The sequence below is a fragment of the mitochondrial genome of Carica papaya (genome assembly GCF_054855325.1).
Source record: "Carica papaya mitochondrion, complete genome".
NCBI classification, from domain to species: Eukaryota; Viridiplantae; Streptophyta; class Magnoliopsida; order Brassicales; family Caricaceae; genus Carica; species Carica papaya.
The window spans coordinates 40,001-57,500 of NC_012116.1; the positions used below are offsets into that span (position 1 = coordinate 40,001).

The window sequence follows — 17,500 nt, forward strand, 5'->3', positions numbered from 1 at the left end:
GGGGGCGGAGTTCCGTGTTCCAGAAATAGCGCTGTTAGTTACAGCGGCTCGGGTCTAAGGCTCTGTGACTAACAGCGTCTTTTACCTTTTTCATAATCATTGGTAAACATGAAATTAAAAAAAACACACACACACATGGATGGATAATGAAAAAGAAGAAAGTCTTGGGCAGGCCCATCTCTAAGACTTGCGAATCAAAATCAGGCTTTTCTAAAGGGGTTGACAGGAGGGGTCCGGTGCTCGCTTAGTGGCAAAGAGGTTCACTCTCAAATTTGATATGGGCAGGATTCTGAGGAGACGTTCAGCCCTGTTGCTAAGATTACCACGGTTCGTCTCCTTGTTGTCATTGCTGCAGCAAGGCATGGGCCTTGTAGTCGACCGGTGTGAGCACGCCGTAAGCGCACTACCGAGTACCACGAGTACACTAACGAGAGAGGAACTACGAGCAGAAATCAGTAGTCACTCTGCTACTTAAAGATATTGCGTATAAATAAAGAGAGGGAGTCAGTCTCGTGAGCGGCCGAGAATGTTATGTCAAAAGGACCAACGACGATGAAGGAGGAGAAGGAGGAGGAGTAGGAGCTAGCTTTAATTGAAGTAGGGCGGAATCGAAGCGAAGAAATTCTGAGTTCATGCCACGACGATCTATATGGAAGGGCACTTTTGTTGATGCATTCCTGTTGAGAATGAAGAAGAAGAGAGATCTTCTTTTGAACAGGAAAATTTGGTCACGTAGATCTTCTATTTTGCCGGAATTCGTTAATTGCTCCGTACGAATTTACAATGGAAAAACTCCTGTTCGTTGTAAGATCACTGAAGGAAAGGTTGGTCATAAATTTGGAGAGTTTGCTTCTACACGGAAACGAAGACTTTCGAGAACAAATAGTGGACCGGGAAGAATTAAGGGAAATAAGTAAAGTCTAAGGGCATATGGCACGCAAAGGAAATCCGATTTCGGTAAGACTTGATCTGAATCGTAGTTCAGATTCAAGTTGGTTCAAAAAAGGGCCAAACAAAAAGAATTGGTCTAATTTCATCAAGAAACTATGGTTTCTTCTTTTGATATTTTTTATCAAAACCTCAAAAAAGATTCTTATTAAGGAACTTTTTGACTGGAGCATTACTTGTATCCCTGATCTTCCTTTTTTGTAGATTGGGTGGCACCTTACCTTGACTTAGATTTTCTGCTTTCTATGATGGAAAAACAGTCTCTTCCTTTCGGAGGCGATGGAAGCGGTGCCAGCTCTTCGAAGCGACCGCGGTTCGATCTCCATTTTCCTCCTGCTGCGGAGGCTGAGCCAGCCTCCACGTCGGCCTCGGCCCCACGGGAAGAAGAGGAAGCCATAAGGCAACGTCTACGCGAAGAGAACGCCCGACTAATTCACATGTACGGGGAGGAGATACGGCGGCTCCGAGAAGCGATTGCAGAAGGGGAGCGCCGACTCAAAGAGGCCCAACTCCGAGAATCAATCCGCCAACAAGCGGATTCCATAAGGCAACAGCTCTTCTATCACGAATATGAGAGGGGTAGCGAGAAGAATTTCCGAACTACAAAAAGCAAACGAAGAACTCATATTAATAAGCTAAATTTTGAGCTTTAATAAAGACCGATTCGGGCGTTTTAGAAAGAAAGATAAAGATTAGGCTTTAAGACTGCTTTCTATAAATAGTTTCCGAAGCTATTGCATTGTTTGCCCCAATGATGGCCTTTTTGATCTCATCCGTATTCCAACTGAAGAAAATGGTCTGATTCTAATAATGGAAAAGGTGGGGCTTTAGCCTTTTCTACTATCAGAATCGGAATGTAGCCTTGAAGGGCGAGGCCACCCCCCTCGGGGTGGAGAGAGGAGAGCGGGTAGTGGGCTTCTCTCGCTGTTTCGGGAAGCTGTTCCACCGGTTGAGGTTCTGAGGGCTCCCCGAGTTCCGCTTTTAAGGTGGCCCTATTTTCAAGAAAGACAAGAGTTCGTTCTGGCTTTTCGTTCCTCTCCAACCTGGCTTTCGCTCCTTCCTTTTTTTTTAGCTTTATAACGAGCAGGAGAAGGTCATCTTTCTTGTTTTAGTTAGCCAGAAGTCCATAAAGACTAGTAATGACTATAGACCGGAGAAGTCTTCCGAGAGTTTCAAACGGAAGGATAGGTGTTGAAATAGGCCATACCATTTCCAGCGATTGGCACTTTTTCTTCGATGGGATCCGGAAAGCCTTGTACGCTTACTTGCTCCCCGTGATGTGACTTTCGATTTCGAGTGACTAAACGGACCATAGAAGGGACGAGAGATGAAATGAAGGGCTCGCCTTTCCTTAATAGTACGCCTCTTGGGATTTGAGTTCTTTCCTAACACTTTTTGTTGATGTTGATGACTTTCTTCAGAGGCTTTTCCAGCTTAATAGCCTGCCAATAGAAATCGAAATCGGAATGAGAATAGTCAAGCAAGCAATAGGAACTGGTACATAAGCACAAGCAATCGGATCTCCTCAGGTCAAGTCAGCACACCCGCTGTAAAGCCATCTTGAATAGGAAAGAAAGAACGGAATAATATGAGTCAATCTTGTCTTTGCTGTAGCTCTTTCATACCCTGGCTTTTTCACTAGACAAAGATGGATGCATTTTCTTTCTATCGAAAAAGAAAGCTATTGTTTCACTTTTATGCTATACAACCAACAACAATTTCATTGCCTCGTATTCCTCCCCCTCCAATGACCACACCTTTCTATCGTTTTCCATACTCCCCCCCCCTCCTCATCCTCAATCTGGCGGTTCCTCTCCTAGCGCTCAAGGAGTTGCTTCTTTTTCGCTTTTTCTTTTCTTGTGCTCAACCTAAAAACCTCAAAAGGTTGGGAGAAGGCATTAGTCGTCTAAGTCGGGCTGCTCATCAGTGCGTACTCTGCTCCCTCTTTCACTTCCGAGCATCTGGTCATCAGATTCCGAACATCTAGTCAGGCCTAGTACCGAAGTCGAGTGCTACCACTGAGCTTTGAATGGGTCTCCCCCTTTCGATGAGCAACAATCTGACATTGAATGCTTGAGCCATTGCTCGGACAATGAAAGACCTTGTCTTGTCTCTTTTGAAGACCTGTGCGCTTTCCCTTTTTCGGGCCTATAATCGCGAGTGAATCCTTTGTGCCCAGAAACAACTACTTCACCTGATCGGCAACCCTGGGATTCCTAGTGAAAACTAGACCTTCATCTCGATCAAAGGTGGGATCCCAGATCGCTGGAAGCTTCCTATTCGCCTTTCGGGGGGTCCCCCGTTGATAGATAGGGGCAATCTCAAGGTAGACAGGACAAAGACTACTATACGACAGCTCTTCTTTTCGTCCCACTTCTAGATTTCACCACCTGAAAACATCACTTGGCTATGGTGACTCTCTGACTGGCTCTTGCCTTCTCCCCCATTAGAACAGTTCCTGAGGAAAGTGATAGACCTGTCTTTTATACTCCTCTGCATGCGGGCAGCTCGTTCAAAGAGTTGAGGGATTTTTCGGCAATCTCCTAGCACCATTGCTTCCTTGATGGGCCCATGCAGGTTATCGATAACCATCTGTACTGCATCTTCCTCTTTTATGTTTCATTTTGCTTTAGCTGCTAAATTCCTCCATCGGTTAACAAAGGTAATGAATTCAAAAGCGGGCTGCATTTTTTCATTCACCAAATCACAGAGATTGGGGGATGTTCCACCTGGTGGAACTACTGGCTGGTGAATCTGTCAATCACATCGTAAAAACTACGATGAGCATCAAGGGGGAGAGATGAGTTCTACTTGAGTGCTTCCCCTTCTAATGACTTCTGATAAAGGTGGAAAAAGAACCCAGACTGGGAATCAAGGCCTCGGCAATCCCCACAGAAGGACAGCAAGCGATGATATGGGTCGCCGACCCCATTGTATTTACAAAACAGTATTTACTTTACTAAACTTCGGTATCTTGAACCCTTCCGGCAGAGCTACATCTGGATGTCGGCTAAAATCCTTGAATCTCAGTTTCCTCCCGTATTGGTCTGCTCTACTGCAGCTTATATCATTGCCTCAATCTCCATCTTTCTGAGAGGCTTCTCCATGGGGACCACAGAGCGATCATAGTCAGACTTTCAATAGGAGATTCATAAGCGAATCGCTTTCGAGGCCTCTCTCCTTTCCCATTCATGAAATAAGGAGCAGGAGTTCTTTGCATCCATAGAGGAGGCTCATCCATGATTGGGAATTGGAATGTGGGTACTTGAATGGATGCCCCTCCATTGATCTTGGCTTGCTTCATTGCATTCATGAATTCTTTCTTTGATTCTTCGGGCTTCTTCCTCTTCCGCTTTTCCCCATATTACTAATCATAATGAAGGGGCAGGAAATCGGTCAAAGGTATCCCCAAGTCGGAATTCCGGCAAAGACCAAGAAGTATCCATTCTTAACACTCAGAAACCGCCGGAGTGGGGGATTGTCCTGTCCTCCTCACTGACCCCAAAGAAGGTGGCTCTGTCGCTAAGTAGGCCGGCAGAGAGGACACCAAATGCCTAAACAAGACAAAAACCAACTATATGCTTAACACAAACCTTCCGGTCCTCTCTGACGCACACGGGGATCGGCCCTACGCACCGGGGGCGAAGCCTAGAGGTCACTTTAGCTTGTTGTACCGGAGTGGTTCATCGGCAAAAAAACAACAATGGGTTGTAGCATTTCCTATTTCTTGATTTGTCTAGGGAATGTAAAAGAGGGCTTTCTCGTCTAAAGGCAGGGGTGAGCTTTCTCACTATACAATGACCACTACGAACGAAGGACCAACGACGATCTTATCCGTCAGGAGAAGGAGGAGCTAATTCGGACGGAATCGAATGATTACGAGATAGACAATGATAAGAAAGAGAAAGCTACTTCTACTTATTGTTCGAATTCTCTTTCAAACCAAGGGCATTCATCTTTTTTGGTGGGATGAGTGGGTGGTAAGCGCCTTCCCGGACTTAGCCGAGATCATCCAGTACAAGATGGTTCGGGGTTCAGGCGCATCGAGCTCAAACCCGAACCCTCGGTGGAACATTGACCTCAATCTGTCTCCACGGGAAGAAGTCTTAGTTCCCGTTGAGGAGGCTCCCGAACCCGATATGGATGTGTACGGGGGGACCGCATTAGGGCGATTTTTCAGGCCCAACTGCAATCACAAATCTCTCAAAAAGAGAACGCCATAAGGGGGGTCCTTGAAGAACTGGTCCAGGCCGAAATCTCCCGCCGGGGATTTTTTCGCTCGGATTTCGATTTCCGCAACCTGGACCCATTTTTGGCCCAGGTCATCAGCCAACATAGACCGCGCTTTGATCCTGAAAAATGGGAGAAAAAGCATGAATCTTTTTCCCGGCTGTTAACCCAGCTTAGGAAAGATGATAGCTCCATAAACTATCAGGTGAAAGGCAATATTGAACGAAATCTTCTGTCTTTCATTGTCCAAGAATGAAAAAGAAGGTTCTATCAATATTGTGTCGCCCCAGGGAACCCCCTCTTTTGAGTTAATAAAGGTTTCGGGATGGGCTTTTTCTGCTTTTTGATTTTCGGTATGCCGCTCCGCGAGCAAGGAGTGCCACGCACGAGCGGAGCGAAAACAAAGCAGGGGGAATTCGGGGAAATCCTTTTCTTGCGTATTGAATATAGATCCATGTCTTTCTTGTTCCACTAGCAAGGACCAAATTCTCACATGTCCGTTTCGTTATTACAACCTTCTTTTTTGATGTCAAAGACCAGAAGCTACGCGCAAATTCTCATTGGGTCTCGGTTGTTCTTAACAGCGATGGCTATTCATTTAAGTCTTCGGGTAGCACCACTAGATCTTCAACAAGGTGGAAATTCTCGTATTCCGTATGTACATGTTCCTGCGGCTCGGATGAGTATTCTTGTTTATATCGCTACGGCTATAAACACTTTCTTGTTCCTATTAACAAAACATCCCCTTTTTCTTCGCTCTTCCGGAACCGGTATAGAAATGGGTGCTTTTTTTACGTTGTTTACCTTAGTTACTGGGGGGTTTCGGGGAAGACCTATGTGGGGCACCTTTTGGGTGTGGGATGCTCGTTTAACCTCTGTATTCATCTCGTTTCTTATTTACCTGGGTGCACTGCGTTTTCAAAAGCTTCCTGTCGAACCGGCTTCTATTTCAATTCGTGCTGGACCGATCGATATACCAATAATCAAGTCTTCAGTCAACTGGTGGAATACATCGCATCAACCTGGGAGCATTAGCCGATCTGGTACATCAATACATGTTCCTATGCCCATTCCAATCTTGTCTAACTTTGCTAACTTCCCCTTCTCAACCCGTATCTTCTTTGTTCTGGAAACACGTCTTCCTATTCCATCTTTTCTCGAATCTCCTTTAACGGAAGAAATTGAAGCTCGAGAAGGAATACCAAAACCTAGTTCACTCGCTGAGTCTCTTTGCTTTGCATCCATGGCTGAATGGTTAAAGCGCCCAACCTATACCAACCTAATAAAGAGGGAAATTCGTAGGTTCGATTCCTGCTGGATGCACTTGGAACGTTCAGTTCAATTGCTGCTCACGAAATTGTTACATATAGCTCGCCCTTATAGCTTATGGGGCACTTCACTCGCTCAACACTCGTTCAAAACATCCAATCGTTCTTCACTCGCCAGTCAAAGGCCCCTTAGGGCCTTGCAAAAGGAGGAGAAGAGCTTGGTCACGTCGGTGGGGCAGCACCCCCTCCGATTATATAGCAAGTCTCCTTACCAGGTTGGTATGGGCGCACGCGCGTATCCACATCCATTTTCAATAGAAGATTCTCCGGAGGCAGAAGTACTATAGGTATAGACGAGGAGACAGCGCCTAGAGGGGTAGGAGCATTCCTCGCATCGGAATAAGTCCCAGTACTAGTATCCATCCCCCGACCCCGCACCATCACTATTACCAACAGAAGCAAAGTCAGAGCTCATTAAGTTCTTTGGCCCGCCATTCCTATTCTAGTTGCTAAACCTGGTTGTTGGTATCCCTCCATGTGGTGGGTGGATCAAGCCTTCTCTCTCTCCGGTGTAAGGAGAAGTTCCGGTTGAAGAAGTGTTGAGTTGTGACAAGCTATATGGCTGTGACATGGAGCCACTCAAATTCGGTAAGTGAATCCAAGCCCGGTCCCGACGCCTCCTTCATCATTAACATCTCTCTTTCTCATTCCCCGCTTGACATCTTTGTCTCTCAATGGTGCTCTGCTCATTCAGGAGAATTTGAAAGACTTAGAGCTTTTTAAAAGCTTTTGCTACGGGTTTTTCAGGGCGGCCCGGAGAGGATAGTAGTTTACCTATATTCGAATACCGCGAAATGTCGAGTTCGTCGGGCGAGTATCCCGGGGGAGAGAAAGAGTTGTGCCAAAATAGGTTATCTAATCATGCAACTGAGACTAATAGCCCGCGGGCGGAAGGAATAACCAACGCCTAGTCCGTTTCCGGTCGATCGAATGCCGATTATACAGATCATTCGGCGAATGGGAAGGATGGATCAGAGGGAGAAGCATTCGCCCATGTTCGAAGTGAGAGACTCGCAACCATGAATGAATTCGATCGATCAGCCTACCCGGCTGAAAGGAGATGGGTCGGTTGTGGATAGAGAGGTAGGGATCACCGGATATGGATTGAGAGTTTCACCTACCTGGTAGATGTGTGCATTTGACCTCTACCCATACCTTTGCTATCTATGCTCCAACCATGATAGCGATTGGATTATGCTATTGGTGCTTCTTTCGGGCAAACTGGTTCAACCAGCCCGGATAAACCACTTCGAGGCTTTGCCTCATACCCGGTCTAACTGAAACTTGGACTTTGATATGCTATATAAGAAACTCTTTTTGGCTTCGCCCCCGCTTTGTCCGTCCTCACCTCCGCCTATACGGGATCAACTAGATTAGCTGCTATCTATTATTGATTCACAGGGAGAGGCACAAGCACGTCATGCCCGACAGACCCACCTCGCATTGGGGAGATCAATGAACAATGGGACTTACCAAGACCATCGACCTAGTCCAAAAAACGAAAGACTTCGCTTAGACCGGTAAGGACTAGGGGATAGGCTTCAGACAATGGGGCATGCGAGGAGATATAGATACCCATAGTCGGATGCTTTCAATGCTTCGTATACTGAACTGAATACGCGGTAAATTCGTCAAACAAGTTCAGTGGCCATTTCGCACTAATAAATCAAATAGCACGATCTCCGGTTTAATGAATGGTATGGATTTTGCTCCGCTCTAGTTACCTTTGCTTCTGCCTCTGGGGAGGGCTAATATAGGGACTGACTTTCTTTGAATCCCTCTTCAACAATTCTCATTGCCTTTCCGGGCCCTCAATCTCAACGTCCCATCTACTGAATCATGCCATTTTCTTCTATTAAGATAGCCTTGGCTCGCTCGTTCGCAGCACAATCTTCGATTTCCTTTCTTTATTTGGCTTTCGCTCCTCCCCTGTCAGCCTAGGCGACTACTCACCTGCCCGCTAGCAGTAACCACCAACTGCATAATAGGATAGAGGAAGTCTTTCGGCCCCGGTCTGCTCTGCTCTTTGGGAACTCGCTTCTTCGGTTGATGAATTCGTTGATGAACGAGCTCTTGTCTTCCCAGGTCCATGGTACCGTAATTAGCCTCTTTCGTCGACTCTTGTGAATGGTACTAATCCTCTTTCTGGTCCTACGGCTAAGAATCTTTATAGCCCTTTCGTAGACCCTGACTTAAGGCATAAACAAAGGAAAGAGTCAACCGCACCCTATACCCCAAACGTCAATGAGAATATGACGGCCAACCGTCTAGTATAGTATTGGTTTCGAAATCCCAAGTCAGCGAGAAGGAAGTCAAGAATTCCAGCTGCTCGTACCAAGAAATGCCGCATTTTAGTTAAGGCGGTTGAAAGGGGCTAGAACACGAGTTACGCCTCTTTTCGGTTTGGTTTTTTTATTTATATTAGCGAGAAAGAGAGCGATTAAGCTCATTTAAAGCGAAGCTCGTAGCTCTCTCTAAGAAGAGGTCAGTGGATGGGAATAATCAATCATGCGAAGAGGATTAGGGGGGATACAAGTGTAGGAAGGATCACAGATAGAGAGAGAAGGAGTCTAACTAGGCAGTACCCTAGCAGCGGGGCGCTACCCAACGAGATAGAGAGCAATGGTACTTGCCAGAGTCGAAGAGGAAGATGGAGAAGTCTAAAGCCTTCCTTAATCTTAGTGAAAGAGGAAGGCTTAGGTGAAAAAGCACAAATGATGTCGAATATCCCAGCTAGAATAGGAATAGGAAATAGGAGAGACTCAGGAATGATTGTAGACTAAGGCTAAGGCTCTGATTCCCAATAAGCTATTCGGAACTCCACTCTTGGGCGAGAGACTCCGTGGTAGAGTTGCCCTCTCTCTTCACAGAATGGCTTTACCCATCTCTTAGTTGCAAGGTGGTGGCATTATCATCAATCAAGCGGTGCTCCAAGGCGGAAGGAGCAAGCAAGGGGTTAATTTAAAGGGCTTTATCTGGTCTAGAACGGCTCCCTCTCCTATTCGCGATAGGGTTCTATTCCAAAAGCGAGATCCCAGTGAGCGTGATGAAAGAGTGATTACGCCCTCATGAAGCTAGGATTTAAGGATGCTACTTAGTATTTAGACAGAAGGGAGGAGGAGGGAGTGAAAAAGGCCAAAATGGTACACCTGCTATATACCTTGTGCGTTTATCACAAGAGTTAGCGATTGGTGAGGTCTGTGAATGATGGAAGTTTGCTTGCTCTACCATAGGAAGGTCAAACCAACCCATGGATCCAATCCTTGAATGGGGTCCCTATCTCTAACCAAGAGTCATTCAATCAGCTCAATCCTACAAGTATTTTAACAACATCAACGCAAGGACTGTTGGAAAAAGGGCTTTAACAGAAGATATAACACAAGAGAGAGTGCTCCTCCTTTCGAGCAAATCGGGTTATAGGTATAGGCTAGATTAACTATTTAGAATCAAGGGGCAACGAGTGAGTCAAGGGCTGAGGGAAGAAGAAGACTGAGACGGATTCAAGAGATAGGCACAGGCGTCCTCACCTCGAAGAAACTAACCGACTCTCATCAACAACAAGCTGCAATCAATCCCATTCCAAAAGGGAACGCATCCAGGCAGCTATATCGCTTGAGTCATGGTGGCTTCATTGTGGGTAGGCTGATCGGAAAGACCTCACCACAAACGAACTCTTGCTCAGCGAGTCGTTCATGCTCAGTCGATCGTTTACCTCTGTTCACTATCTCCCTCTCCTATCTATTAAACTGATAGGATCCGTAGGCTCTCTATAGCAAGACCCCGTTCTGCACGCTCTTCGGCTATCCATGTACCATCCATCATGGAGATCCTTCGAGAAACCTCTTATGAAAGAGATTCAAAGGTGAGCAGTAAGCCGCAATTGAGTGCTTGTTTTACTGGCTTCTTGGAGCGATTAGAATGCCATGTGAAGGCGCCTCCTGAGTGAATTCCCTTTTCATCTCACTTATCATTAAGTGCTTCTCCGCTCAATAATCCCAGTGCTTGAATAAGCAAGGCATGGTTTAAGTTATGGCAGTGGCCCGTCCTCCCTCCTCCTCTATGTATACCCAAGTCAAGTTACCAATGCATCTCCCTTACACCCCCTTCTTCTTTGGAGAGTTTGTCACTCCTCAACCTCGAGCTATGACTTATATAGCTACCTTGAAGCAATCATTGGCGGCGACTTAGTCTTGTTCAGCGCCGATTTCTTTGATTGACCTCAGTCCATGCTTCCAAAAGCCCCGGATTAGCACACATAGGATTCTGGCTTTTCCGTCCGAATCCCATTCTATGAGGGCAGCCTCACTAGCGTTCCTTCCTATAAGGCTAGACAGACGATTCCACATGTTCGTCCGTTACTCACCGGCATTTCTTCCAGAATGAAGAGAGAGAGTAGAGCTATTGAAGTGGAAAGCCTATTAGGCTCGGTACGCTATACACATCCTGTTGCCAGCATCTTCGACCCTTCTTTCCTTGCGCTCCGGCCAAGTCTTCCCGCTCGCTGAGAATGATTCCTTTTAGAACTCACTAACGCCCTCCTTAAGGCCTCGCTCTTGATCCTATAACTCTGAAATCCTATGAAAGGGGTCTTTGGGCTCTATCTTCTTATTGAATCTATAGAACTAGCTCGAGCAAGCTTAAGAAAAAAGGGAATTTAAGGTACTATAGGAGAAGGGTTCGTGCCTTTCCCCGATGAAATAATCAGGAATCTAATCTTTGTTCTATGTTTGGGAGTAAGCCAGTCAATGTGCCCGCTGTGGTGTATGAGCAAGCGATCTGATCCTATGCGCCTTTCTCCTTTTAGTGAAACCAACCCTCCCTTAGCTCGTGTTATCAGAACAGCGCCAAGTAACTTCATCCAGTGAAAAAGAAGGATAGGATGATCGGGCTTGAATGAGAGAAAGAAGAGTTCGTTTGTGGTGAAGTCTTGGAAGTCAACTAGCTCGACAAGTTGCTTATAAAGATTTTCCAGAAGAAGGCAGAATTGCTACGAAGGCTAATCAGATAGTGACAGCATTGGTTGAAATATGTACCCTCCCGGTTGGATCCTTCTGCTGTAGAATCTCGCTTTACAAAAGGTATGTCCGAAGTCCCCTTCTAAGCCAAGCTCTCTGTTCTATTCCATTTGCAAGCTCTTTAATATCCGGGAGTAGCCTTTCCCTTTCTTCGCCTCTCCTTCGGTCTCATTTTGGATTGAGTTAGCTAGGGCTGCCACCCTTTGATCGTGCATCTTCCTTACTGCCTTAGTGGGGCATTCTCTCATAGGCTGCATAGAGCGCATTCAGTCTTTGAATCAAATGACTCTCTCTGGGGACGCGAATCTCTATCTAGCTTGGGAGCACCTTTTCTGTAAGCCATAAAAGGAGTCAGTCTTATTCAACAAGCCCTTCATCCCAAGTTCTTAGGTAAGGATCTCATTCTTGCTATGGAGGAGCAACCCACATGTGTTAGATATTCCTAAGCAAGAATCATTCTATATACCGGACCACCTTCCACTCCTTCTCTCTGATTTGAGAGAGCAAGGCTTCAACTCCCACTCCCTATTGATGAAATTGTGATCTCTTAAGGGGGGTGCCAAACTTCCCCGAAGATTGTGAAAGTACCTGTGCCACCAGTTGGTCAGTGGGTGCCTGTGGTACAGAAGTCCAAGTCTGAGAAAAAGCCTGCAGAGGGAACATCTGTAGAAGTCCAGTCACCGAAGCTATCCAGGACCCAGAGGAGAAGGTTGTTGAGGAAGAAGGCTTCAGTGAAAAGCGAATTTCAGCTTGAGGTGGAATCAAAGCCAGAGATCGGCTTGACAGTGAGATATCCAGCAGAAGGTCAAGCTGGAAAGAGAGACCGCAAGAAGCTGGAGAAGGGACAGACCTCGTCAGCGGAGTTTTTCTGATGAGCTTTCAGAAGGCTTGGCGGAAGAAGATGACCTGATGGAGAAAGATCAGAAGGATGAGGAGTCCAGCAATCAAGCTGTAACCAAAGAATCTGATTCGAAGTCAAAAATTCCGTTCGGAAGCTTACCTGAGAAGGTGGACTGCAGGATGGTGCTGTTCTGCTTAAAACTAGGCTAGGAAATGGGCCTAACTCCATTCGCTGATGAACCCTTAACCTCTGGCGGTATGCTTGGTGACGTGTGCCGTCTACTTTGCTTGAGTGCATACACTAGGGCTATCAAAGTGAGCAGCTTCTCCTGTCCACTATGGCTGCCTTGGTCTTCTCAAGGAAGGCAGCCATCCCTCATGGTAGGAAAGCCTCACCTCTTAGACAAGGTGCAACCGCGAGCTTTTCTATAAGAAATTTCCGCCCTTCTCAAAGACAGGCGAGCCGAACCTTCATTAGCTTACGTGGGAATGGAAGAACTGGGGCACTGACCTATCATTCCTACTCTTCTTGTTCTCTTGGTATTGACCCTGAAAGGGAGTTTATGAGGCGACACAGGTATGGTATACAAGAACTTCTCGTCTAACCTACATATATATAGTGGTTTTTCTTTCCTTCCTCCTGGGGAAAGGGCTTTTTTAGCTATGCTTTTGAAAAAGAATGTCTGCTATTGGCTTAGCCCCACCAACTGAAGAAAGGATGCGCGTACCAACCAAAGTCTGGAATTTCCGTTCTAGGATCAAGAATCTCCTTGGTAGAAAGAAGCGGAGATTACAAATTCGTATTAGAGGAGGATCTTTACCGATATACCCCGAAATAGGAAGAGCAAAAGCCACTCGACTCTTAGGGAGAAAGGAACTCGTAGTTCTAGTACCTGACCAAGCTCTAGTTGACCCTGAACCGGAAACCGGAACTTTGGCGGAGCCAAAGGTAGCATAGCTTGTTCCAGTTCCAATTGATCCAGTTGGAGCTTTTCGTTTCGTTTTCCTATTTCTTCTTTGAATCGTTTGATTTTATCCAGTTAAGTTATCTATCTAAGGCTCAAAGACAAGAAATGGCTCTACCTACTATACCAAGACGAAGCAAAGCCCTTTCTATACGCTATCGATTGGTATAGCTCAGAATGGTTCTGGATCGATTCCACCGGAACTTCAAAACGATTACTGGCCGATGTTCCGGTATGGCGGGTGGTATATATACCATTATAGGGAGCTCCGTCCATACCAATGGTGGAGTGAAAAGCTGTCGTGATTCATCTCCACCTGCAACCATGGGAACTACAAAAAAATCTAAGCTTTTTGAATAAACCGTCGGCTCATGGAGCTACTGGGAATGATACTGGCAGAGAAGGGTAAACTCCTGCCTTCTTATGTTATGCCCCCAAACTCAAAAGTGTTTTTCTCATTCCCCCTAGCTCACATGGAGTATGTTACGCCTTCCAATTCACCCCACCCCGACGTCCCAATGTGTCTTTTTTTTTCGTTGTTCACAGCTTGACTCTCATTTCTGGAGCGGAAGTTACACAAGCTAAGGCTACCTGGTGGTTACCCCAAGGAGGGCTGAATATCAGTACTCAGATGGCACTTCAACACAGATGAACCCTATAGCGCTACCTTTTCTTAGTTCACTCGACCTGGACAAAAAAGTGTTTCCCGAAAATCCAAATGGACTCCGAAACATAAAGTCAGAAGACCAGAACCCCGTGTAGACTATGAACCAACAAAAAGAAGAATGCCTTTGAGCTCTTTTTCAGGTTCTTCCTTGATGACCGGAAGTTGGAGACGGAGACGAATGTGAGGCCTAGACCATAAGCTAAGGTCAATCGAGTGCGCCCGGAATGACGAGTTCAAAAGCCAGGTTCAGTAGACCGATCAACTAACGCTTCTCTTGGATGTTGGGAAGCCCCACTGGTTAAGTTAACAAACGTATAGAAAGAAAAGAGATCTCTTTTCTTTTCTTATATGAATAGATCGATATGGCTTACGGGCAGGGTGGATAGCTGACGAATGCGCTTTCTTTCTTTTGTTTGCCCGGAGGGGATCCTGCTCCTGATCTAGTGGTGGTTCCTGGTGAATAAAGATTCCCTTACCTAAGACGCGACGAGCTCACTGTGGAAAGACTGAACATCCGCCTGTCCTCCAGTTTCAGGTCTTCCTTATGCAGGTTATGAATTCAAGGTGGAGGTATCCCGAATATGGTCGAAAGCTCATCCCTAGTTATAGATAGAGCAGTCGGTCTGTCTCTTTGACTGTCAGTCTGGCAGTCATTCTGTAAGTTATTAAGTGAAGAAGGGAATTGGAAGATAGAAGAGTTGACCCCGTCCACCCCTTTCTATTAGATTAGTAAAGTGCGCTCGCCCAGCGAGAAAGGCCCTAAAAAAAAAGAAGAGAAGAGAACGAAAGAAGACTACTTCGTATTTGGTCACTATCATGAAGTCAACAGCACACTTCCCGCAGCTAGCGCAGGGACAGCAACCTAAACCGAAATCGCATCAGTAACCGAACTCGGTATTTGAAGTTCCGGTCACAGTGACTCTTCCGAAAAGAGGAACTTTTCTTTTGAGAAAGACCAGATACACCAGCAGGAGCTTCAATCGCAATCGTCATAATCGGAATAGGCGTATTGGCCTATATGAATCCCCTTGTCTAGAAGTTATGAACCTCGTACTCGTCTCTCTTTCACCTCGTATTTTGAATAGGCAAGACGCGCACAAGCAAACAAAGGAACTGGGTCACGATGGGAACGGTCAATCAACGTTTTCCGGTTCGAGTAGGGACGGTCGTCTCGTTCACCACAACTATCTATTTGGTTAAGTCAGTGATTGAAATCAAAGCAAGGTCCGTGAAGTCAATGAAGTAGCGGGGTCAGCAGGTCAATCCGTCGGTCTAGGGATAGGTTGGCAAGCAGTTAATCGATATCTGGAATGAGTTCCCCTTCCTTTGTGTGTAAGCGAATGCGTTCCAAACCTTGAAAAAGGATCTCAAATAGCCTTTCTTTTGTAGTCAGGCTATTAGTAGCTCGTACCGCTCCTCTAGTTCAGGTAGTTTAAGAGTGAAGCTAGCTTAGTTCATCGATTTCAGTATGAAACTCTTCCCCTTCATCCCTTGCTTCTTTGAAAGTGTTTGAGTGAAGGCAGCATAAGTGCATTGGTCACATAGGCTTGAACCGCTCGTGTCCTATTCAGTCAATTCCTTGTTTAGTCTGATTGTCAAAGTCTCGCTACTAGTGTGCGAATTCCGTAGCCTCTTCTGCTAGCCCTTCCCGGTCAACTGCGGAAAACCTTCTCAATTCAATTGCCGATTTTTGAGCCTATCTCGCTAGTTCAAGCCCTCTTATGGGTCTTTGTACTAGTTCTGCTTTCACATGCTCTTTAACTTGCCCTGATCTGCCGTCCAATCCACATACATTCATTCTACTCGGTAAATATGGCTTAGCTGGCTCTCCGCCCGCCTCTCTATTATTGATAGGCTCGGTAGGCTAAGTAAGTACTTCCATTAGCCAGCCTTTCTCGTTGAATTAATATACAACCGAAGACCGATATGCCAATAGGACTCTCGGTTGCATAGAGGAAGATAAGAAAGTCTTGCAGCTCACCTCGTGCTTCCATCAAAGGAAAGACTCGGCTCTCACTTTCTTAACATAAGGCATAAGGAAGTTTTTTCAAACGGGAGGAAGTCGGAAGAATGGTTTAAGGTGAGTTGGTGTAATTGTAGTAATTCGATTTATACTTCGAAATGCTGCTATTATGCTCCTACCCCACCAGCTGGAAGAACTGGGGTTGCAGCAGCATTAGTTTAAGCAAGAGCCAGAACGAGCATTCCAACCAGAAAGGCCATGGAATGAGAACACTTATACGTAGGAGCACCGGGGGGGGGTAGATTCACTCACCCTAGGTACTTCAGAAATGAAAGGGGTATTATCTACTAAAGAGGTATCGGCAGGCCAAAAATGAGTACTTCCAGTAGCCACATTCAGAGAAGCCCATAAGCGGTTCGCGTCAATCCCCCATAAGCGACCCGACTCAACACCCGAGAAAAAACCAGAGGAATTACTGTGCGCTTCCGTAATGAGACCGGGAAGGGGCAGCTCAAAAAGCCAAGGCAAGGAATCCCAATACAACCCACAACCTAAACATAGACACGGAATAAGTACTGAAAGGATATCAGACAAAGGGAGAAAGACATGATTAGTTTTCACAAGACCACAACTAAGCTCCAACTGCGAATGACGGAAAGTGTTAGGCGGACCACTACGTGAAAAACGTTTGTTAAGAAGATGAACCAAACCTTTCTGCGGGAAAAGTGTCTCGGGAGAGCGGGGGAATCGAGGCCTAGCCAACACCAAAACATTCCAAAGATTTTGAACGTTAAGCGCATATCTCAAAACTTTGACACCAAGGAAGCCCTTGCCACGAGTAAGGGGGTTCTTCATTAGATATGGCTCCAACTCCAGATAGATGGTGCTCGAAAAAAGACTTAGAGCCAGAACGCGGCAAACCAACAGCTTTAGGCCTAGGCAGAGAGAAGTTAGCACCGACGGTATTATCCAACGAAGTCATAGGGGGAACCCGGAAAAAAGCAAGCCGGAACCTATATTTGGTTATTCGAGTTAGGCCTATTCAACAAAACTTGACAAAGGTTTCGTCCCGCATAACAAAAACACACTTTTCTTTTTCCCTATTTGTAAAGCTACAACGTTAGCCGCGCTTTCAATAATTAATAAAGCAAGTCACCCGCTGCACTTCTTAATTAACTTACTTGACAGAGGAGAGACGCCGGCCCCAGACATTTTTTGAAATCGTTTTTTTCATTCGGCGTGGTGCAACATAAGCAAAGAGCACCGCAGCTCGTTTCACAGCTATTCATTCCCTTATATTACTTCTATAAGAGGGCTCTGGGGGGCGCCCACCCTATCCCGCAACCCCCATTTCCTCGATTCCAATTGGAAATCTACTACTGCATACAGACCAGGAGCCCCTCTAGTCTTTGTTAGTTTCTACCAATGCGTTTTACGAAAGATATTAGAAAGGGGATGTTCAATAGAGTAATCCTAAATCGCTCTCGATAACCTGAATATGCCCCTCTCATTTCTTTCCCCCCTAGTCGCCCACCTTTTTTTCA

The 17,500-nt window shown here is 45.9% G+C and overlaps 2 protein-coding genes across 2 annotated transcripts, besides 4 other annotated features; both read left to right on the forward strand.

The window, feature by feature from the left end:
• The first annotated feature begins 632 nt into the window (after nucleotides 1–632).
• On the forward strand, nucleotides 633–917 carry rps19 (ribosomal protein S19). The gene has a single exon. It carries the CDS (start codon nucleotides 633–635, stop codon nucleotides 915–917), a length of 285 nt encoding a protein of 94 aa, YP_002608187.1.
• Nucleotides 845–1,000: a direct repeat.
• A 111-nt stretch (nucleotides 1,001–1,111) lies between these two features.
• Nucleotides 1,112–1,238: an inverted repeat.
• A 435-nt stretch (nucleotides 1,239–1,673) lies between these two features.
• Nucleotides 1,674–1,732: a sequence feature (atp9 fragment).
• Nucleotides 1,733–5,671: 3,939 nt separating this feature from the next.
• Nucleotides 5,672–6,520, forward strand: ccmC (cytochrome c biogenesis C). The gene is given in 1 exon segment: nucleotides 5,672–6,397. A coding segment is annotated over 1 exon segment (726 nt).
• Nucleotides 6,416–6,501: a sequence feature (t-element for generation of 3 prime mRNA terminus; see PubMed ID 17488843; probable chloroplast origin; anticodon loop is expanded).
• Nucleotides 6,521–17,500: the final 10,980 nt, after the last annotated feature.